This window comes from Heterocephalus glaber, unplaced genomic scaffold, assembly GCF_053883595.1.
Source record: "Heterocephalus glaber isolate CG9 unplaced genomic scaffold, H.glaber_assembly_v1.0 deba00001572, whole genome shotgun sequence".
Taxonomy (NCBI): Eukaryota; Metazoa; Chordata; class Mammalia; order Rodentia; family Bathyergidae; genus Heterocephalus; species Heterocephalus glaber.
This window is the reverse complement of record NW_028258357.1, coordinates 12,926,386-12,950,930: the sequence shown is the minus strand read 5'-3', so window position 1 is coordinate 12,950,930 and position 24,545 is coordinate 12,926,386. Positions and strand designations below refer to the sequence as shown.

General features: G+C 37.6%; 2 protein-coding genes and 1 pseudogene across 4 annotated transcripts in view; 2 read left to right on the top strand and 1 right to left on the bottom strand.

Moving 5' to 3' along the window:
• Positions 1 to 20,785, top strand: part of Cep83 (centrosomal protein 83) — a 140,644-nt gene extending 119,859 nt beyond the window's left edge. For both annotated transcript variants that reach the window (XM_087192805.1, XM_021258466.2), the window contains exons 14-16: positions 16,645 to 16,748; positions 19,106 to 19,295; positions 20,427 to 20,785. In XM_087192805.1, the coding sequence (XP_087048931.1) occupies positions 16,645 to 16,748; positions 19,106 to 19,295; positions 20,427 to 20,531 (399 nt within the window). In that variant the 3' untranslated portion in view covers positions 20,532 to 20,785. The remainder of the gene's footprint in view (positions 1 to 16,644; positions 16,749 to 19,105; positions 19,296 to 20,426) is intronic.
• Positions 175 to 16,748, top strand: LOC147823578 (protein bicaudal D homolog 1-like; annotated as a pseudogene). Its single transcript, XR_015443634.1, has 2 exons — positions 175 to 3,451; positions 16,645 to 16,748. The product of XR_015443634.1 is annotated as a protein bicaudal D homolog 1-like (transcript).
• A 978-nt stretch (positions 20,786 to 21,763) lies between the features above and the next one.
• Plxnc1 (plexin C1) overlaps positions 21,764 to 24,545 on the bottom strand; it is a 138,054-nt gene continuing 135,272 nt past the window's right edge. The window contains exon 31 of the mRNA XM_004844955.4: positions 21,764 to 24,251. Coding sequence (XP_004845012.1) covers positions 24,147 to 24,251 — 105 coding nt within the window. The 3' untranslated portion in view covers positions 21,764 to 24,146. The remainder of the gene's footprint in view (positions 24,252 to 24,545) is intronic.

The following is a 24,545-nucleotide window of genomic DNA, read 5'->3' as shown; positions in this document are numbered from 1 at the left end:
ACCAGTAGTCACCAGAGAGCTTCCAGGTAAATCTAAATCCTCATTATAATTGTAAAATAGTAAAGCCTAGGCCAGGCCTAGCGCAGGGAGCAGCTACTGCAGCAGGAGCGCCACAGTGTCGGTGCAGGTGGCACGGCGGGGGGCGGGCACTGTGGGCCAGGGCCACACGCCTGATTCCCAGCACTGCCTGCTGCGCCCCGCAGCACCGCCCCCCAGCCGTGCCTGCTGCAGAGCGTGGATCACTACAAGACCGAGCTCAAGCGACTGACCCGTGAGCTCACCGAGACCACCCACGAGAAGATCCAGGCAGCCAAGTACGGGCTGGTCCTGGAGGGGGAGCTGACCCTCAAGCAGCAGTGTGACAAGCTGAAGTATGACAGCCTCAGGCAGGAGCGGGAGCAGCTCCCTGAGGCGTTCGGCAGTCATTCTCCATCCACCGAAAAGTTGCCGACGATGGAGAGACTCGGGAGGAAACGCTTCTGCAGGAGTGGGCATGGAAGGAAGCTACTACCCGGGCAAGATCTTGGAAATGCAGAATGAACTGGAACAGAGCGGGGCTGTGGTCACTTACATCCAGGAGGGAAATGAGAGTCTCATGGCTGTTCAAGACCTGAAGGAGGTTTTTTTGCCAGATACCGATCTGAGCACAGGAGATAAAACAAGAAACAAGACAACACAACACACGTACCTTCATGAAACTTACATTCAGACGGGTGAGCCGGACGTGAGCCTCGGTACAGTAAGCTGTCATGCTGTAACATGGGGACCCTCACCGAAGGACTGGCCCATGAGGGGAGGGGCAACAACGGTTTGCTTCAAGATGCCCACTTGCCATCCAAGTGGAAAAGACAAGTATGTCATTAGAGATGAAGTCTGGAGTTCAGGGTAGAGACAGAAGTTTGGGATTCACCCGGGGGTTGATGGCATGTAAAGGTGGCAACTCAGATGGGATCACTTAGCAAGAAAAGACCTCGGCAATCCAGCCTTGGACACTCCAATGCAGAGAACTCAGTGGAGAAAAGGAGAAACCATTTAAAGAGACTGAGATACAAGCGGCTGCCTGGTATCCTAGAGAGAAATGTTTCCAAAAGCAAGAGACAAAGAGCGCATGACTCAAATGAAGCTGAGAGTGATGGGTTGGCAGGGGATCCCCGGGGTGTTGGGAACCATGGCCTGATGAGATGGGTTGAAGAGCAAGTGTGAGGAAATGGGGTTTGAAGGTATCAGCATCCACATCAGGATTTTGCTGTGGGACCTGGATACCTTTATTTTTATTTTGTTTTACTGTTAATTTCTGCTGTGGTGATAGTTTTTGTTAAAGGAAGATGTGTTTGTAAACTGAAGATCCTTAAAGAAAGGAAAGTTGATGATAAAGGAAAGAGGGAGGAGGGATAATTGCAAGAGCAACATCCTTGAGCGGGGGAGATCTGCTTTCTTATTGTTAGTATAGGTGGAAATCTTGAGGTGAAGAAAGGACTCGTGTTGATTTTTAAGAACTAAGTAGCCAGGCACAGTAGCTACCTTAGTTCCAGCTACTTGGGAGGCCGGAGTGGGAGGATCTCGTGAGTCCAGGAATTGGAGACCAGCCTGGGCAACATAGTAAGACCCTGTCTCAGACAAACAAAAATGCTCAAGTGTCTAAGTTAGGAGAGCGAGAGGATGGTGGGGGGACAGGGTTGGGGGAACCGGATGATCAGGGAGCCTATGTATTATTCAGTACTCATCTTTGAGGAAAGAAACCCAGGGTGGGTAGGATAGAATGTAACAGTAGTTGGGGAAGAGCACAGAGGATCTGAACAAGCATTTCTTGGTGCCCTGGGATAGAAAAATAAGCCTGGATCTTAACTGCCCAGAGGCCTGAGGCATACAGGGATCCTTTTCAAATAGTAGATGCTATTATATATGGGTTCTTTGAAACAGTTAATTATAAACTTCAGTTAACAAATCTAATTTACTAGTTTGTCTGAGAATGTTGTCTTTTCTCATTTCCTCTCCCATCTAGAATTTGAACGAGAGAGAAGAGAGTTGGTGATGTGATTTTTATAGGGGAAGGTGACACAGACCATTAGGGTGAGCTGGAAGGGCCTTTGTTTCCCAGGAGTCCCTGACAGTGTTCAAAGGCAGCCCAGCTTAAAGGGGGGTGGATTTGGGAATGTCTTTCTGGAGACCACCGAGGGCTTCTGGGCTGGAAAGTTTTGCTTTGTTTTATTTTGTTTTTAGTATTTTAAGGTATATTTGGTTAATTGGCAGCATTGTACCAGAATTCCATTATTAAAACTTGTTCTTTCTTGTATAACAATGATGATGATGATGATGATGATGATGATGATGATGATGATGAGATGATAATAAAATGATAAAGCCTAATTCTTACCTTCTCTAGAATGGCTTCTTTCATGATTTTGTACTTATAGACTGGAATTTCCTATACTTACCTGTAGTTAATACATGGCCCAATTACATGTACATTTTCTTATCCCCCCTCTCCCTCTCCTTCTCCCCCTTTCCCTCTGTCTCTCTTTCTCTCTCTTGCTCTCTCTCCCTCCCTCCCTCTCTCCCTCCCCCTCAATCTGTCTCTCAAGTCTGTGTGTATATATATATATGATATATATTCTCCAAAGATATGTATATATATATTATTTAAGATAACATGTTTAATTAAGATTTGTTCATGATGAGGTACAATTTTTTATATTTTACTGTAATTTATACGACCAATACAGCTAGATCTTAAGAGTACATTATCATACAATAATGAAGTGTTAAGTGTTTCTGTCTTTAAAATATGTGCTATTAGTTGAACTAAAATACCGAAAAGAAGCACATGCTTTTGCAATGACAGAGTAGGAAATATGTGGACCAGCTCTCCCTGTGTGTCATGGTTTGAATGTCTGTGTCCCTCCCAAATTTATGTGATGAAATTCTAACCCCCTAGGTAATGGCAGTAGGAGGTGGCTCTTTTGGGGTGGGTAGGTCGCAAGGTCAGCCCTTGTGGATGGGCTAAAAGAAGCCCTAGAGAGCTGCCCTGCCCCTGTACCATGTGAGGGCCCAGGAGAAGGAAGTAAGGAAGTCGGCCCCCACCAGACATTACTAACACTGATCTTGGACTCCCTAGTCTCTGGAAACATGGGAGAGAAATTTTGATCGTTTGTAAGTTAGCTGAGCTCTAAGATCTTTACACCCTGACAATAACTAGAGTAATTGGAAAAAAATATTTTAAAAAATATCTCAGTAAGCTAACAAAGCAGCAAAGCCTTAGGGGGCCAAGATCCTGAGAGTTAGGAAACCTAGAGAGGAGCATGGCACTTGTGGTTGCTTTTCCTTTAGGAGAAATTGCTGATTCCAGAAGAGACAGCTGTGAGGCTAAGAAGCTGAGCAAAGTTTTGACCACCTCACAGGGCTTGGGAAATAAAAGTTGGAATTCGGAGTCTGCCACAAAGCAGGAGTTCAGGTAAATCCACTGGTGTTTTGGGTTGGGATCTTGAGGAGGGGACTCACCTTGGACTGGGGTGAACTAGCCTGGCTCCTGCAGGTACTGAAGTATAGCTTCAGATAATCTCACTCCCGCTCACTGGATTGAACTTAATCATATTGCTAGTGTTCCTAGCTGCCTGCTAGAAACAGATGTAAATCCACTTTAAAGGAAAATAACATTGTAAGCTTGAAGTTATTTCTTCATTTTTTTTTGTATGTAATGGTCAGCTCCACATAAAGTGTAGAGATAACATATACATTCTCCAGAATGGCTCAATCCAAAATACTTAATAGCCCCACATACTGGTAAGGATATAGAACAATAGGAAGTCTAATTCATTTCTGGTAGGAATGCAGAATGGTACTGCCACTGTGGAAGACACTCCAGGCCTTTCTTACAAAGCTAAATATAGTCCTATCATATGACTCAGTCATGTTCCAGTCATGTATTTACTCAGATGACTTGAAAACTTTGTCTGCACAAACTACAACACAAGCATTTATAGCAGCTTTATGCCAACACTTGGAAACAACCAAGATGTCCTTCAGTAGATGAATGGATAAAACTGTGGCGCATCCATACTTACAGTGTAATATTATTCAGCAATAAAAAGAAACGAGTCAGCAACCCACACAAAGACATGAGAGAACCTTAAATGTGTATTGTTAAATGAAAGAAGCCAGTCTAAAGTGACTACGTACTATGATTCCAACTATATGACATTCTAAATGAGGCAGAACTATGGAGATAGTGGAAAGATCAGTGCTTGCTAGAGGTTGGGAGTACAGGGAAGGATGAGTAGGTAGAGCATAGGGAATATTTCAACCAGTGAAACTATTGAATGTGATACTGTAATGGTATAAATATGATGTGATGTGTTTACCAAAACCCATGGAACTATACAACATAAAAAATGAACCCTAATTTTAAACTGCAGACTTTAGTTAATAATAGCATATCAATATCAACAATTTTTGTACCACCACAATGCAGGGTGTTATTAGTAGTGGAAACTGGGTGGTAGAGTCAATATATGGGAATTCTCTAATTTCTGTTCAGTTTTCTGTAAACTTAAAACTGCTCTAGGAAATATATTGTATTAATTTTAAAAATACAAAAATAGGCACATAATGAAATAATATAATATAGAAAAACAGGAAAATTAACCACTATAAACAGACTTCCAATGGGGATCCAGATAACAAAGTAATCAAATACAGATTTAAAAATAAACATTTTCCACATGCTCAGAAATAGAGGCTTGAAAATTGTACCAAACAACTGAAAAGCATTTAAAAAGGTTAGAACTAAAAAACACAGTAACTAAAGTATTAACTCAGTGGATAGATTTGACAAGGGACATCACCAGTATCTTCAAGATACAAGTAGAAATCATGAAACAGGCAGCAAATGTGGAAAATTGAAAATGCTAAGGGTTGGTGTTTGAAGATTGATAAAACTGATAAAGGCTTAGCAAGACTGATTCTTCTTACACAACCTGTAAAATTAGATTAGATAACACAAGTAAATAATATCAATGAAGAGGATATCACTACATATCTTATAGATAGTAAAATAAAGAGGATATTAAAAATGATTGTGGTATTTATTTGCTGTTTAGATTAAATGAATACATTCCTTGAAGAACATTGTAAAATGAATGCAAGAAGAATTAGGAATTTGAAGAGTCTTCTATTAAAGAAATGGAATCCTTAATTAAAAACCTCTACAAAGAAAATGCCTCATTTGGTTTCACTGGTAAATTCTTCCAAATACTTAAGGAAGAAATAATACCAGTCTTGACACAAACTCTCCCAGAAAGTAGAAAATAGAAAAATAGGAAAACATCCTCACTTATTTTATGGGGCTTGAACCTGACACAGTCATTTTAAGAAAAATTACATCATAAACATGGACATAAAAATAATAAATATTAGGCTGAATCCAGTGACACATTAAAATGGTAATATGATCATGTAGGCTTAATTCCAGAAATAAGAGTAGCTTAACATGCAAAATTGATCAGTATAATTTAGCACTGAAAGAACAAAGAAGGGAATCTGCCAGGCATGGTGGCCAGTGCCTATAATCCCAGTAAAGCTGAGGCAGGAGGATTGCAAGTTTGAGCCTAGCCTGGACAACTTAATAGGACCCTGTCTCAAAATAACAAACCAAAAAAGGGCTAGGGATATAGCTCAGTACAAAGGCCTGGAGTTCAGTTGTCAGTACCGGGGGAAAAAAAACCTAGTTTGATTATCTACATAGATGCAGAAAAACAACTTGACAAAATTCAACACTTTCATGATTTCAAAAAAGAAAACTTGTCAAATTAGAAATAGTAGAAAATTTTCAATCTGATAGGTGGTATTTATAAAAATCCTACAACTAACTTACTGCCCTTACTGATTAAATTCTTCTTCCATTCACCTAAGTTCAGGAGCAAGGCAAGTAGGTCCACTGCCACCATTTTACTTGCTGTTTTATTTTGGCTGTAGTTAGTATAATAAATCAAGAAAAAGAAGTGGATATAACAGTTGGAGAGGAGGAAGTAAAATTGTCATTCACAGATGACATAAATGTATGTGCATAAAATATAAGCCAATCTATAAAGTATTCAAGTATGTGAAATTTTAAAGTTGCTGGATACAAGGTCAAGTAACAATTAGCAGTTATCTTTATGCACATATCAGTTACAAAATAAAATATTTAAATGTCATTTACAATAACATAAAAAACAAAATACCTAGGAACAAATATAATGAAAGATATGCAAGACTTCTACATTAGAAAATAGAAGTCCTACTTAGAAAGATTTAAGAATGCTTAAAGTGGAAATCTAACATGTTCGTGATTTAAAAGATTCACTATTATTATTAAGATGTCAGTTCTTCCCACAATGAACTGTAAATTGAATGCAGTCTTAATCAAAATCTCTCAGCAGGTTCTCTGTGGAAATTAGCAGATCCTAAAATTTGTATGTGAATATAAAGAAGTAGAATACTCAAGGCAATCTTGAAGAACAGTAAAGCCAGAGGACTTATACTCTAGATACTAACACTTATTATAATCTATAGTAATTCAAACTGGTATCGGCATAAGGGAAGATATAAATAAACAAATGGAACAGAATAGAGTCCACAAATACACCAACAAGTATATGGACTCTTGTTGGTTATCCTTAAGTCGGACTTAACAATGCAGGTAAAAAAATGAACTTAAAGACCTAAATGTCAAAGGCAAAAATAAAGCTTTAATGTTAGAAGAAAATCTTAGGAACTGGGGGTAAGTAAAGATTTCTTAAAGCTGAACACAAAAAGTACTACAAACGATTGATAATTTTATTAAAACTAAAAACTTTATCAAAATGCTACCATATTCTGGGACCAGGCCAATCTGTGATGCATATATTTACAAAGGAGTCATATTGTAAATTCATAAAGAACTCTGACAAATCATTAAAGAACTGATTACTCAAAGCAATTTTCTTTGAGCAAAAGACTATGATATGCACATCACAAAAAAGGATATACAGAGGGTGGTGAGCTCAGAAACACTCCATGTTCAAGTGCTTACTTGGCCACTTACTAATTGTATGGTTTTGGGCTCCCATTTTATTTCTCGTTTGGAATGTGTAAAGTGGGAATAACATTAATAAAATCCTTTCTTGTAAGATATGTATGGGACAAAGCTCTGTACATAGCAGGCAAGAAAGCCTGGGCCAGCAAGTTCAAGGTAGAAGAGCCAGTGAAGGCAAGTTAGATGAGTACCTGAGGCTTCTGAAACCCCAGATCCTCTTCCTGTTATACCAGGAACACCCCCCCACCCCCCCTGCAACCACAGGGGAGGTGAGCCAAGAAGGCACCAGCAGCAACCCCTCCCCTCCCCCCGCCCATTGAAATGAGAAGACACGTAAACAAGTTTCGAAACCAGACTTCCAGATCACCTAAAACAACTCCAAAGGGAAACAAGATGGAACATTGTTATACTCAACCACCTGGATTCCCTGAACTGGCAACAAAAGAGGATCTGGAAAAAATGGAAAAGGAAATAATTTCTCAGATAACAGCAGAGATTGTGCCCATAGTGTAAGACATGATTACTAAATCTAGAGAGGACACAGATAAAAAAATAGAGGAGCTGAGGAACATGATGGAATCTCAACACAGGAAACAAATGGAATCCATAAAACAGATGCAGACAGATTTCCAGGAGATTAAAAACTCCATCGAAAGTCTATGCAGCAGAGTGAGCCAATGTGAGGACAGAATTTCAGCTATAGAAGATAAGATTGCAATTAGTGACTAGGAAAAGAAAAATTGCTTTAAGGGACCACAAATCAATCCAGCAGCTGCTAGACGATGCAAAGAAGAATAACATAAGACTGACTGGAGTCAATGAAGAAACAGGAGAGAGTGCAGATGACATAAAAAACTGTTCACAGAAGTGATGACAGAAAACTTCCCAAGCAGGGGAAAAGAACCTGACATACAGATAACTGAGGCATATAGGACTCCAGGTAGCTGTGATCAAAAAAATCTACAAATAGGCATATAATAGTTAAGATTGCAGAAACCCAACAGAAAAACAAAATTCTACAAGCAGTGAGAGAAAAGAAACAAATCACATACAAAGGAAAGCCCATCAGAATCACAGCAGACTTCTCAATGCAAACCCTCAAGGCAAGAAGAGCTTGGAGTGATGTATTTCAAGCCCTAAAGGAAAACAGCCTCCAACCCAGATTGATGTACCCTGAAAACTTATCTTTCAAAATCGATGGTGAAATAAGATACTTTCATGACAAAGAGTACCTTAGGAACTTCACAAATACCAAACCAGCACTCCAAAAAATTTTAGACAACCCCAGGAAACCCAGCAGAATGAACCCGTCGGGCACAACAAGAAATTAAAAGCGAAGGGGAAGAATCCAACAAACAGAAAAAGTCATGACAATGATAAATCAAAATGTATGAGTTATAACCATCAATGTTAATGATCTCAGTTCACCAATCAAAAGAAATAGACTGGCAGAATGGGTCAAGAAGCAAGATCCAACAATATGCTGCATACAAGAAACACATTTAATTCAAAAAGAAACTCATAGTCTGAAAGTTAAAGGGTGGAAAACAATACTCCATGTAACAGGACCCCCCCCCCCCAAATAAAAAAGCAGAAGTAGCTATCCTCTTTGCAGATCAAGTGGATTTCAAATGAAAATCTGAAATACTCTGGTCCCAAGAATTTCAGATAAGGGATACTCCACTTGTATGTACAAATCTATTGTGAATATGTTTTCATTCCTCTTAAGTAAAATCTTGAGAACAAGACTTTTGGTTCTTAACAGTACTACAAGAAATTTCCATATTGTTTTCCAAAATGCTTTTGTTATTTTACATTTACATTAGCAGTATTAGAAAGTTCATACCTAAGCTGACATTTGTTCTTGTAAAACTTTTAACTTCATCTCCCTAATGAGTGTATAATTCATTCTTATTATTGTACTGATTAGTATTTTTCTGATTCTAGTGTTGCACACCTTTCCTTGTGCTGTACTGGCTATTTATCATCTTCTTGTGTCTACTTTTTAATTGGGTTGTCTATTAATGAGCTGTGAGAGTTCTTTATATATTCTGGTCATAGGTTATATGCATTATAAATATGGTCTGTTTAAGGAGTACTTTTCATTTCCTTAATGCTGTCATTTAAAGTTCTAAATTTTGATGGAATCTCATTTATCAATTTTTTTCTTTTATACATCATGTTTTTTATATCCTAGGAAATTCTTTTTTTTTTTCCCATCAAGTTTATTGGTACATTTTAGGTATAAAATACAGTTACATTCATCATTAGGATCTTGTACCTTTACATGATGTATCTTGGTTCTTATTTTTTTCCCTTTCCCTTGCCCTCCCTTCACCCCCTCCACCCTTCCCTATTTGCAAAGACTTTGTTTCCATTTTTTTCCTTTTCTCATATTTTTTCTTTTCCTTTCTTTCCTTTCCCCTACCTCTCCCACTTCCCCTGCACCTTTAGACCTTTTCTTCCTGTTACACAATATCAATTATACATTTTTTAAATAACAATATCAAGATTGAGGAGACATTACCACAGATTTTACAGAATTTAAAAGGATATAGAAAGCATATTTCAAAAATCTGTTTTGAAATAAATTTGACAACTTCTAAGAAGTACCTAGGAAGACAAATTGATGAAACTAACTCTGGAGGAAATGTAAAATTTGAATAGCACCTATTAAATAAAGTATATTCCTAGCTTGAAAACCTACCTATATGACAACAGCAGGCTCATATACATTTTAACTGATAAATTATATCAAACATTTAAAGCAGAAAAAAGAAGGAACACTTCTTCCCACATTTTAGGGACTCAACATTGTGCTAATCCTAAAACTGGATAAAGATAATAGAAGAAAAAAGTATGAACATACATAGAAATTTGTTTAACAAAACAAACTATTAGAAGTCAGATCTGGCAGTATGAAGAAAGTGGTTTTGTTATAGGGATGGCAGTGTTGGTTCAGCATTGGAAGATCCACTCCCAAAAGTCATCATTTTAACAGAGGAAAGGAAAAAGCCATATGATCCTGTCAGAAGTTGGAGAAAAAGTATGGGACTAAATTCCACAACTGTTCATGGTAAAAGCTATCAGTAGACAAGAAGTAGAACACAACCTTCTCAACAGATTAAAGACATCTACTCCATACTTTCAGCAAAAACGCCTTATATGAATGGAGAAGATACAATGCTTGCTCCTTAAGGTGGGGAACAAAGTCAGATATGCCTACTCTTCATCTGTCCATTAAACTTTGAAACCTAGGCCCCACCAAAATAGTCTGGCAATAAAATGACACAATTAGGATAGGATTGGCAAGGTAGAAGTAAAACTTTATATGTAGATGAGATGATCATCAACAGAGAAAATACTAAGAAATCTCTAGGAGCCCCTAGAACTTGTATTTGAATTTAGCAAGATTAGAAAACACAAGGTATATATAAAAATTCAGGTCTATGTATACTTGCTATAAATGAAGAATTGGATAATGAAATTTAAAAGTTATGTAGGAGTACAAAGGACCTAGAAAAGATAAAAAAAAAACCAGTGTTAGGAGACATTTAGTACCTAATTGTAAGACTTTTTCTAAAGCTACAGTAATCAAGGCAGTGTTGGTGTGAGGAAAGACATATAGATCATTGGAATAAAACAGAGAATCTAGAAATAGAACCACACATATATGGTCCACTGAGTTTTGAAAGATTATTTAACATTAGCATTTTATAGAATATAAACTCAATTCAAGAGCTGAGGAAGAGATAGTGTTTTCAGCAAACGGCACTAGAACACCTGGTATCTGTATATAAAAAATTAACCTCAACCCTTTATTTCCATACATGAAAAGAACTTGAAGGGATCTATGAACCTAAATATGAAAGGCTAAAAGTATAAAACTTTAAGAAGAAATTATAAGGGAAAATGTTTATGAATTCAGGGTAGGCAAGAACTACCTAGGATACAAAAGACATGATGTATAAAAGAAAAAAGTTGATAAATGAGATTCCATCAAAATTTAGAACTTTAAATGACATCATTAAAATGAAAAGTAGTCCTTAAACAGACCATATCTACAATGCATATAACCTATGAGCAGAACATATAAAGAATTCTTAGAGCTCATTAATAGACAACCCAATTAAAAAGTAGACATAAGAAGATGATAAATAGCCAGTACAGCACAAGGAAAGGTGTGCAACTCTAGAATCAGAAAGAATACTAATCAGTACAATAACAAGATTGAATTATACACTCATTAGGGAGATGAAGTTAAAAGTTTTAAAAGCCTTGTCATGACTTTTTCTTTTTGTTGGATTCTCCCCCTTTGCATTTAAATTATCACGCCCAATGGATTCATTCTGCTGGGTTTCCTGGGGTTGTGATCCTCATTGTCTTTTCCTAGGGTATTGTCTAAAATGTTTTGGAGTGCCGGTTTGATATTCATGAAGTTCCTGAGGTGCTCTTTATCATGAAAGTATCTTATTTCTCCATCAATTTTGGAAAGATAGTTTTGCAGGGTACATCAATCTGGGTTGGAAGCTGTTTTCCTTTAGGGCTTGAAATACATCACTCCAAGCTCTTCTTGCCTTGAAGGTTTGCGTTGAGAAGTCTGCTGTGATTCTGATGGGCTTTCCTTTGTATGTGATTTGTTTCTTTTCTCTCACTGCTTGTAGAATTTTGTTCTTCTGTTGGATTTCTGGAATCCTAACTATTATATGCCTATGCGTAGATTTTTTTGATCAAGGCTATTTGGAGTCCTATATGCCTCACTTATCTGTATGTCAAGTTCTTTTCCCCTGCTTGGGAAGTTTTCTGTTGTCACTTCTGTGAACAGTTTTTTTATGTCATCTGCACTCTCTCCTCTTTCTTCATTGACTCCAATCAGTCTTATGTTATTCTTCTTTGCATCATCTAACAGCTGCTGGATTGATTTCTTGTGTTCCTTTACAATTTTAAAGCAATTTTTCTTTTCCTAGTCACTAATTGCAATCTTTTCTTCTGTATCTGAAATTCTATCCTCACATTGGTTCATTCTGCTGCGCAGACTTTCGATGGAGTTTTTAATCTCCTGGAAATCTGTTTGCATCTGTTTTATTGATTCCATTTGTTTCCTGTGTTGGGATTCCATCATGTTCCTCAGCTCCTCTATTTTTTTATCTGTGTCCTCTCTAGATTTATTAATCATGTCTTGCACCATGAGCACAATCTTTGCTGTTATCTGAGTAATTATTTCTGATTTCATTTTTCCCAGATCCTCTTTTGTTGCCAGTTCAGAGAGTCCAGGTGGTTGAGTATCAGATTGTTCCATCTTGTTTCCCTTTGGGGTTGCTGTAGGTGATCCAGAAGTCGGTTTTTGAGGCTTGTTTACGTGTCTTCTCATTTCCACAGAGCGGGCTGGGCGTTGCTTCTAGTGCCCAAGCGGCTCACCTTCTCTGCCCTAGGAGCTTGGGATGGCAGTGGGGGAGCTTCCTTCCAGGTTCTGGGACCAGCTCACCTTCTCTGCCTTAGGAACTTGGGGTGGCGGCAGGTGAGCTTCCTTCCGGGTGCTGGGACCAGCTCAGCTTCTCTGCCCTAGGAGCTTGGGATGGCAGCGGGGGAGCTTCCTTCCAAGTCTATCCTAGGAAATTCTTGCCTACCCTAAATTCATAAACATTTTCCCTTATAATTTCTTCTTAAAGTGTTATACTTTTAGTCTTTCATATTTAGGTTCATAGATCCCTTCAAGTTCTTTTCATGTATGGAAATAAAGGGTTGAGGTTAATTTTTTATATACAGATACCAGGTGTTCTAGTGCCGTTTGCTGAAAACACTATCTTTTCCTCTGCTCTTGAATTGAGTTTATGTTCTATAAAATGTTAATGTTAAATAATCTTTCAAAACTCAGTGGACCATATATGTGTGGTTCTATTTCTAGATTCTCTGTTTTATTCCAATGATCTATATGTCTTTCCTCACACCAACACTGCCTTGATTACTGTAGCTTTAGAGGAAGTCTTAAAATTAGGTATTAAATGTCTTCCAACACTGTTTTTCTTTTTTACTTTTCTAGGTCCTTTGTACTCCTACATAACTTTTAAATTTCAATATCCAATTCTTCATTTATAGCAAGTATACATAGACCTGAATTTTTATATATACCTTGTGTTTTCTAATCTTGCTAAATTCAAATACAAGTTCTAGGGGCTCCTAGAGATTTCTTAGTATTTTCTCTGTTGATGATCATCTCATCTACATATAAAGTTTTACTTCTACCTTGCCAATCCTATCCTAATTGTGTCATTTTATTGCCAGACTATTTTGGTGGGGCCTAGGTTTCAAAGTTTAATGGACAGATGAAGAGTAGGCATATCTGACTTTGTTCCCCACCTTAAGGAGCAAGCATTGTATCTTCTCCATTCATATAAGGCGTTTTTGCTGAAAGTATGGAGTAGATGTCTTTAATCTGTTGAGAAGGTTGTGTTCTACTTCTTGTCTACTGATAGCTTTTACCATGAACAGTTGTGGAATTTAGTCCCATACTTTTTCTCCAACTTCTGACAGGATCATATGGCTTTTTCCTTTCCTCTGTTAAAATGATGACTTTTGGGAGTGGATCTTCCAATGCTGAACCAACACTGCCATCCCTATAACAAAACCACTTTCTTCATACTGCCAGATCTGACTTCTAATAGTTTGTTTTGTTAAACAAATTTCTATGTATGTTCATACTTTTTTCTTCTATTATCTTTATCCAGTTTTAGGATTAGCACAATGTTGAGTCCCTAAAATGTGGGAAGAAGTGTTCCTTCTTTTTTCTGCTTTAAATGTTTGATATAATTTATCAGTTAAAATGTATATGAGCCTGCTGTTGTCATATAGGTAGGTTTTCAAGCTAGGAATATACTTTATTTAATAGGTGCTATTCAAATTTTACATTTCCTCCAGAGTTAGTTTCATCAATTTGTCTTCCTAGGTACTTCTTAGAAGTTGTCAAATTTATTTCAAAACAGATTTTTGAAGTATGCTTTCTATATCCTTTTAAATTCTGTAAAATCTGTGGTAATGTCTTCTAGATCTTGATATTGTAATTTTAAAAATATATAATTGATATTGTGTAACAGGAAGAAAAGGTCTAAAGGAGTAGCGGAAGTGGGAGGGGTAGGGGAAAGGAAAGAAAGGAAAGAAAAAATATGAGAAAAGGAAAAAAATGGAAACAAATTCTTTGCAAATAGGGAAGGGTGGAAGGGGTGTAAGGAGGGCAGGGGAAGGGGAAACAATAAGAACCAAGATACATCACGTAAAGGTACAAGATCCTAATGATGAATGTAACTGCATTTTATACTTAATGTACCAATAAACTTAATGGGGAAAAAAAAGGGATATCCAGATTACCAGTTTGCACAAGGCATCAGCAGCTATCAAGAAAATACCAGTAAAAACTACAATGAGATGCTATTACCATAGTCCATAAGAATAGGTAAAATTCAAGACTGACCTTACCATGTATTGGCAACAATGTAGAACACTAGAACTTTCATGTCTTGGTGGTAGACATATAATTGGTATAATCAGTTTAGAAAACTGGCAATATAGATTAAAACATGAATACTCGAACCCTAGCTTTATATACTCAGTAGAATGAGAACCATATATCCATCAAAAATGTGTTCAGGATAGGCTGGGGATTTAGCTCAGTGGTGCCACGCCTGCCTCACAAGTGCAAAGTCCTGAGTTCGATACCCAGTATGAAAAACAAAATGTGTTCAGGAATATTCATTGAAACTTTTTAATATCTCAAACTGAGAACAGTTCAACAGAAAAGTGGATAAAATGTGGTATATTAACATAATAGATGACAATGAAAATATCGTGACATGCAGTAACATGGCTTAATCATATAGATAAAATGTTGAGAAAAAAATCCTTATGCAAAATATATGCTATATGATTTCTTCTATATATGGATAGGTGGATGTATAGGTGGGTGGGTGCCTTAATTACCAATGCATACATAAATATTTGTGGTTGCACAGGTCAAAAGAGTAGTTCCTTTGCCAGGGTAGACAGGAAGAGGATGAGGAGACCCTTCGGGGTGCTGCTGGATGTGGACCAATAGGATCGATGAGAAGAAGTGGTACTTGTAATACTGCCAACTAGAAGTAACCCAGATGACTCTTAGTAGTGAATCGGGCCAACAGAATAAATTATGTAATATTTATAAGGGGACTACAGTATGTGGCAGTGAATGAGCTAACACGTGTAAGTAATAACATGAGTAACTCTCGCAAACATAACATTAAGTGAAAGAAAAAAGTAATTTACAAAAGAACGCTCTCAGTGACTCCATTCATACGAAGCTTTAAAAATAGAAAAACTAAACTGTAGCTTTGGAAATAAATTAGTTGATAACTTTTCAGAGGATGAAGGGGCTAATAATTGGAAGTGGGAAGGGTAGGGGACTTCTGGTCATGTCACATCAGCTTTTCCTTTGTGATTTTTTCATTGCGTTTTACATTTACATTCTACACATTTTTCGGTAATCTTAATTTACTTTTATAGAAATTTATAAAATAAATATTTAAAAGGTTTGCAGCTACTGAATGAATTCTAACATTATATGTATCTATCCAAACAAAACTAAACAACCAGGGATGTTGGTGCACGCCTGTAATTGTGGGAGGCTGAGCCAGGAGCTTGAGCCCAACCTGGGCAATTTAGTGACTTAGTGAGCCCGTCTCACAATCAAAAGGGCTGGGGTTGTAGTTCAGTGTGAGGAAGGCCTTGGGTGCAGTCCCTAGTTTCACCCTCCTCAGGAGCCTGAGTGCAGCCATATGTGGAGGTACATACCTATGATTCCAGCTACTTAGGCTGAGGCAGGAGGATTTCAAGTTCAACTTAGAGCTCCTGTCTTAAGAGATAGAATGTAGCTCAGTGCTAGAATGTTTGAGGCCCTGGGTTCACATAACTGAAAAAGTAACAACAAAAACCTGTTTATAGAAACTGAAAAAAATAGTACTTTTGTTCACATAGTCCTTTTGCATTATACTCAGATTTTTCCATATCATTTAATAAAGTCATATAATTGTCTACTTTTAGAAACTTTTCACTGTATACTATATAAATTATTTTTCTTTTACTATTTAGAAAGGTATACTTTGAAACTGATATGAATTCAAACTCTAAGCATTTTCATTCTTTAATTTTTTGCTTTGGTAGCAACTTCAGTTCTAAGCATGCTTTTAATTTTAAACTCTGTTTCAGTTCTTTTAAACATGTGTCTTCTGGGAAGATGAAGAGCTTATGATTCCTTTGCACATGACAGACTAAGATTTTAGTAATCTGACTTCTTTCCTTTTTAGATTTTTACTTGCAGCAATTTAGTTATTGATACCAGTTTTCTGATTTGGTGTTCATCAGGGATCTGTCACACAGGATATGAGGTAGACCTGGACCTTCTTATTATCATTGCCAGTTTTCAGTAAGAACCATGCCTGCTCAGCTCTTTCTGGTAGCCACTGAAAATGTTCATCTCTAAAAACTTTCAGCATGTAAAATATTCACTACATAATTTTGAATAGGAAAATATGTATTAACATACTTAATCATATAAATTCTTTTTCTAGAGAAAATCTCTTCATGAAAACAAACTGAAGAGACTGCAAGAAAAAGTAGAAGTCTTGGAGGCAAAGAAAGAAGAATTAGAAACAGAGAATCAGGTGTTAAATAGGTAATGTGTAGGCACCAATGTGATTATTTTGATGTCCTAGAACGTTGTTTCTGAGTATAATGTATTTCGTTTTATTTAGAATATATATTTGAAAGATTTCTGAAACTATTTGATAACCCCTAATGCATTATCTTTTATTTTTCTAACTTAATGTTCCTTCACGCCAAAGGATCTATCATGTGACAGGTGTTTGCATTATGCTTGGGACTGACAAAAAAGATGAGTCACTGGCTTTGTTGTCTAGGAGTAGTTGATGCTAAGATGACAAAACACTTGTGGCTACTGTGTAATTCTGAAAATTGTGGCTACGACCTTGAATCAAAGGTCAGTTTTTGGTTTCCTGCCGTGGAAACTATGATTGACCTATAGCTTCTAGTTTTGTGGGCATACCTGGGCACAGATAACAGCATTGTGATTTGAGCAGAAAAGTTGTTGGTAGTAGCACTGTATGACCCATTTGATTCAAGTTAATAAAATCTTTTTGAATTTAGCTAATTAGTGGTAGTCTTCTCTATTTAATGCACTATTAGACTTTTCTTTAATGGAAATTGCCAATATCATGTAGCGATATTTAATACGCACTTGGTATTAGTTGTAGTTCTTACCAAAATATGAATGATTTTCTTTTTAGAACAATCAAGAGGTTTCTAGAGTGGGATTGATGCCAACTTCACAATAGGCTGTCTTAAAGTAGGGGGCCACCAATTTCATTCTTTATCAAGTCCAACTTACTGTTGCTTCTATTAATGTTGTGATGTTATTTTTTTGAGATTGGGTAGCTGAGGCACAGGTCATCTAGGACTTTGGATGGCTCTGAAACTATACTTGATTACTGGTATGATTGATGATCAGGAATCATGTTCAAAAAGTAATCATCTATGAAGGCCTAAAACGTTAGGTTTTTTAATCTTTGTCATTTTCTCTTAGTTGAGTAGCTTCACAAACTTTGTGGTTACCTACTATTAGTTACTGGAAAAAACAAATGTTTTTCCTCCTCACACACAGCCGGTATAACACTGACTGAGGGCAGAGGTTTCCCCATATGCCAAGCAATCAGTTCTTCAGCAGATCCTGGCTGGGTGTCCTATAATTCCATTCAGATACTGCCTACCTGGGCATAATGCCAGATCCGAGGGGTTGAGGCCTCATTCCCATAAGACTGCCCCAGTGTGGGTGCTGGTCACAGGCTCAGCCTGGGACCTGTGTTTCTGACCAACAGGCTGTAAATAGAGGTTCTCACAACGCTCTGTTCAGTTAATTTGCTGGAGCAGCTCACAGAACTCAGGGAAGTGCTTTATACAAGTTTATTATAAAGAACATTATGGAGGATGCAGATGAACAGGCAGCGGAAGGGACACAGGAGCAAAGGTACAGAGCTCCCATGGCTTGTGCATGTCCATCACCCTCCAGGGACCTCCACGTGTTCAGGAACCCAAGAGCTCCCCCAGTGCTGACCTTTTGGGTTTTAATGGCAGCTTCATAAGCAGAATTGATTGCTTTACTGGTCATTGGGGAGCAAGTCAACCTTTAGCTTTTCTCCCCTCCCCAGAGCTGGAGATGGGCTGTGGCTGAAAGTTCGACTCCCTAACCATGTCTTGGTCTTTCTGGTGACCTGACCTCAATCTGAAGCTTTCTGGGTTCCCCCAGCTACCGGTCATCTCATCACTGTTAAAAATATGTTCTTTCACTCCTGGATTCCAGGAGCTGCCTGGGACCAGGGGCAGAGACCAATACATATATTTTTTATTGTATCACAATATCATACCTGCATTTCAAAAATTAGATTGAACTACATGCAATTCTATATATGGCCATGTTTCACCTAGAAAATTTCAGTTTCGTAAAGCTCACCTAGCATTTTCTTTATTCTTGTTTGATTCCTTCTGTAAGATAAGACATTCTTTGGTGTAGAGTCTCTTTTTAGTTTCGGGATTCATGGTTGAGGAGTGAAAATGAAAGCAAAAGTATGAAAAGAGTTTTAATCTGATTAATTGGCAAATAAGACTATGTAAATTGATGGTCTGCAGTGCTAACTATAATCCTATAGAATAAGGATATGCTCTATTTCTGTTTAAGTAGAATTTTATATATGATATAGATACATCTTATAATTTAGAAATTATTCTCTTCCAATTTAAAGTATTTTGTGAAGCCAGGTGTGGTGGCACATGCCTGTAATCCCAGCACTTGGGAGGCTGAGACAAGAGAATCACTATGAGTTTGAGGCCAGCCTGGACTACATAGTGAGCTCAAGGATAGGAGCTACACAGCAAGACTCTGTCTCCGGGGGAAAAAAATTGTCAATCAGTAAGCACGTAACTCTTAAAAGAATGTAAACACTGTTTTTTCTCTTTAAGACAAAATGTTCCATTTGAAGAATATACAAGGCTTCAGAAAAGACTAAAGGATATACAGAGAAGACATAACGAATTTCGAAGTCTAATTTTAGTTCCTAACGTACCTCCGACAGCATCTATGAATCCTGTTAGCTTTCAGTCATCAGCCATGGTTCCAGGGATGGAATTATGCTTCCCTCCTCATATGCAGGTATGAGCATTTACTTTCGGAAAAAACAGCCAAACATTTCTAGAGGTTTTTACCAGTTGAAATAGAGAGTTCAAAACCCAAATTGTAAATGTGATCTTAGCCACAAAAATAGCATACCTATTTCAGGCCAGCCTTAACGTCTGCTCTTTGAGGACCAAAAAAATGGGCTGACAAGTAGATTTGAGTTTGTTCTTTCAGTGATGGTGCTGGGAGTAAAATATCCTACTAGGCAATAATAAGAAAGTTGTAATGAGTTTTTGAGTAAGGAAGACTTTGTAAAACTTGGCTTATGTACTGCTGCTGAGCACTTAGTAATGCAATGTGATATGCTTTTTGCATGCAGTAGTTTAATACTAATGAAAAATAGTTTGAGGGGCAGGTATTGTTTTGGCTTGTTTTTTTGTTGTTTTTTATGAGACAGGGTCTTGCCGTGTAGTTCAGCCTGGCCTTGAACTCACTATGTAGCTCAAGCTGTCCTCAAACTCTCAGTGATCCTCTGCCTCACCCTCCCAAATGCTGGGATTACAGGTGTGTGCCACCACACCTGGCGAGGGTAGGTATTTTTATTTCCAATTCACAAATGGGGAAACTTAAGTCAAAAAGGTGAAGTGACTTGCCCAAAGTTGCTTAATAAATGACAAAGTGAAGTTTTAAACTTGTCTGGTTTCCAAGCCTACGCCCTGTCTGCTCTATCAGGCCCCCAAAATATTGAAGGAATCAAATTGATTGGATGGTTTTTAGAAGGACCAAGTAATTATGTTTTATAATATTATAAGCACAGATTTTAATCATTGAATTGAGTCTCAGCCCAAGTGCTTTGTTTGTCAGAAACTGCTGTTAACCTCCAGTCTGGTTCCAAGGTAGCCATGTATAGCTGAAACCTCTAGTATTTTCTAATTTACTCCCTAGTGAATTTCACACCTGGAGAGGAACAGACTATGGATTTTGCTTAAGGTCAGAGCCTGAGGTGGGAGAGAAGTGGGACTAGTTAGTAGTTCGCCCATGCTGCTCTGTTTTTAGGCTGCTGAAATGGATGTCTTTTTCCTGAAGATTGTTGCAGGCCTGTGTAAGGGGAGACTTCTAGTTTTTCTAACAATTTCTTTTGCTTTGCTTTCCTACATCATTTTTAAGGAGGAACAACATCAAAGGGAACTCTCTCTCCTTCACAAAAGACTAGAAGAACTAGAAACAACACAAAGAAAACAACTAGAGGAACTTGGATCTCCTGGGGAATGATGTTCTTGGCAAAAAGACAGAGAGATCAAAAGGGGTGGAATCACAGACTCAGTAAAATGTGAAGTTTTAACATATGTGGCATTGAGGTACTTCGCTAATGTTTGCCAAAGTGCTTGAATGTGCCTCGAGAAAAAAGGCACCAACTATGACAAGTGAAACATTAAAAGGAACAGTTTTTCACAGATATTTAGAATATATGTTGATGTCCTTTTGAGACTATGAAAATAAATCTATAAAAGAAACTAATTAAAAAATCAAGTTGGGCCAGGGATTTAGCTCAGTGGTTCTGCTGCCTGCCTCACAAGCGCAAGGTCCTGAGTTCGATCCCCAGTACCAAAAAAAAAAAAAGTTATAAAATTGACTTTACTTTGAATTTTTTTGGCATTTTGGCTGAAATATGTCCATTTTGAAAGTTCCTTTTTTCTTATCTTTGAGGTGCTTGACAATAACAGTCAGTAAACACCTTGTGGTTTACTATAAGAGTTATAAACCTATAGTTTTTGGAAAAAAGATGACAATTTAAAGGACAGCATAAAAACACTTAAAGGTATCTATATAAACATTCATTGCAAAAGACTACCTTTTCAAAAAACTGTGTGCACATAATTTATTAAAGAGCTTAATAAATATTTTTCTATCTAATGTTTTGTGTTTAATTTCATTTTGGCCAAACAACATAGTGCAGATTTAGCAGTTTAGAAGATTTCACTGATTTTGGCTTTTCTGAGTTGGAATTAGCAGAAAATTAAATCCCATGGCTATTTTAAAAAGGGGTACTGATGGAGGAACCCAGTGAGTCCCTCTGGAAGTATTGGTATTTGTTTCCCACTCTTTTGGATCTACCCAAATGATGACATTTTATTTTTTTGTGTGTCTCTTAAGTATGCCATCATTTACTTTGTTTTTCACTGCACAGCCGTTGGAAGCTTTTTTGTAACATCTTTTTGAGAAATTCTGCTGGAATAATTTCATGTCATCCAAGCAAAGCATTATCCAGAAGACATCACAGTCAGAAGTCCAAGTCCATAGTGGAGGACAGGAATGCAGTTGAGCAGCCCTTGGCATCATTTACCAAGAAACTAGGTTCACTTACCGCATAATGGAGCTGCTTATTCATGTAGCACATACAGTGACCCCTTGTTTCTGAAAATTAATTTCTATAGCACCACTTAGAATGAAAAACCTATTATAACTAGAAACTCAGGGGGAAACAAAAGACCAACAGTCCCCAGTTACATCAAAATGTTTATTTTTGGATATAGACATTTAAAACATTCATCTCCAAGAACAGTTTCAATCAGGTATACAATAAGAAATAGACTTTAAATCCTAATACAGAAAAGGTAACAGAATTAATTTTTAAATGCTGCTGTAGACACTACTGTTAGAAAAAAAATTTATAAATGAATTGTTTTGCACCAAAAAATATGCAAAGGAACTTGAAAATAGATACTGTTTGCCATTTGTTTCTCTAGTTGCTGTTTATATAGACCCAGTGACTGATTGTCTTCAGCACACATCTAATTTGGCCATTTACTGCATTTGGCTAATGTGATCCAAAACATGATCTAGATAGTGCTTTTCACTGGAGGATTGACAAACACGCTACATACATTAGTGAATCTTCACACCACCTCGGTGAGGTAGGTTAGAAATATACAGAAATTGAGGCACGAAGAGGTAAGTGACTTGCCCAAAGTTCCTAACAGCACAGTCCTTGGAAGGGGAGGTCCCTCTCCACACAGGACTCTTGTGCCAGAGAGCTGGACAGGGACACCCTCGTGTAGCATTCGGGAAATACTTAGATAAAGCCTAGCTGGTCCTTTTAGCTCACTGTACCCTAGAGAAGGGGAAGTCTTTTGGGCAACTCTCCTACCCTTGGCTCTCAACCCTCCTGTAACTGTTCTCTTTTGAATGCCTTCCTTCACCTCTTTGAAGACTGTAGCAGCTTTGGATGGGGACAAGACCTCTCACTTTATTCTTAAAAGTAACCTATTTGGTAGTATTTTTGAGATGTGTCCATTGGACAGACAGTGGTCAAAAGCAACAGGATTGGGACAGTGCCTAGCAGGGCAGTCACTGCTTCTTTCTCTGAACCGTTTGCTGAGGTGTTACCTCTCTCACTCCTCACCAGATATTAAGGACCAGAAAAGAACTGCATTTCCCTAAGACAAATTCACATTTCAGTTCTGATATTCCGTAGGGTGTTGGTAAATGGTTTTAAGGAATGTGTGATCAATGTTTTATTCACTACCTGAATTTTTTTTTCCTAGATCTGGGACTTAGAGCACCAAGGGTAAAAGGTGCCTGCCACAAGGAAAGCTTGAGAGTTGCCAATTACATTTTTTATTTGTGGTTTAATAGAAGGAAAACACAGTGGTATTAAAATTGGTCATGAGCAGCAAAAATTCAGGAATAAAAAACCCAGCAATAAAAAGACTACAGTATAACTGGATAGGGAGTTCTTTAAAAAAAAAAGGCATGAATGAGTATTTAAAATTCTTTCTCCTGTAAGGAATAATTTCCAAAAGTACATAGTAAGACTAAGATACCAAGTTGTTTACTAATATTTTTCAGGCCTTGGGCCTCAAATATATATTTATTTATATATAATACTCCAGTGTGAACAGCAATTTGATGAAATGTAAAATGTATCTTTTTTTAAAATCACACACAGGTATTTATAACCACAGGGTTCACCAGAAATCTAAAGCAAGGAGCCACTAGTATAGAAATGTAGGATTAGAGTGACTTACACTTTCACAGATAGTTCTGATCAAAGGTTTTTAAACAAAAATAGTATTTTTTTTACAATACCCAACATGTCCACCATCAAATACATTTAGTATGAAAAGATAAATAAAAAAGGAACATACATTAGGACAAAGTGTCTGGGTAAACCACTGTCGCATTTCAGTAAAGCCCACTCACTCTCCTTGCTTTAGAGCTCCTGGATGAAAAATGGAGGTGAGCTGGATGGAGTGCAGTTGGCGACCACTGAGAAACACGAGCCCTTTCAACAATGTTGCAACACTGTTAGTTTTTGGTTTAAACACACACACGCTCACAAATGCTAAGTGTACACACTACCAAATTCTGCGGTCAACTTTTCCAAGAACTACTGGGGAAAGTTTCAATGCTGCAAATCCTCGAGGTTGCCCTAACACCTCCACCTTGTTTCCAAGTGACTCATTTCACCTTTTGTTTTGAGCACTGGCAATATCCCTTTTTCTGCAGAGGTGCAGTGTAGTTACAAGTGCTATACAGCTGTAGTTTTCCAACAAAACCACTTAGATATCATTGTGCTTAAGTGGAGACTGTCATTACAATACTGACACTTGCTTTCTGGCCCTGTATTCTCTGTAAACAAGGAGGCTGTTTGCAACAACCACTTCAACTCTATTTACAGAAGGGTTCCCACAGTATACGCACAGGCACAGTGGTCGATATGCTTACTAAAAGCTGTGCATGTGCCTTGGTCTGTTAAAAAGACAGTGCTCAAAGTGGAACCTTTGTGCAAACCTAAAAAATTAACGACACAGAGTAGCTCAAGCAGCCATTTTGCTCCCAAGTCGTCTGAAGAATTTTGCCACGTTAAGCCAAGCCCCAGAGTGCTTATATCCACTTGCATTTCTTCTTTTCATCAAATAAGACTTTAACATGCAAGAGTTGTTTCTGAGCTTCTTCCAGCCCTCGTTCTCTTTCTAGTTTATTTAGAATCTGTTGACAATTAGAACAGTTATTTTAGATATTGGGGTTTTAGTATTATAGTTCTGTTTTTGTTTTGTTTTTTAATCCTGATGCTGTGAGTGGTAAAATCTGTATGAAACAGATGCCAACATTGTCTTCAATCATTTACATACTCACTTTGCAAGTTGTTTTGCTAAGTCATTGTCACAGGATCAACAACACTTCGGTTTAAAATAGAAGGCCTCAAGAAATACCAACTATTTCCTTACAACTATGGGGCCAGACTTCCAAGGCCCTGGTTTATGCATTATGTCACAGCCATTC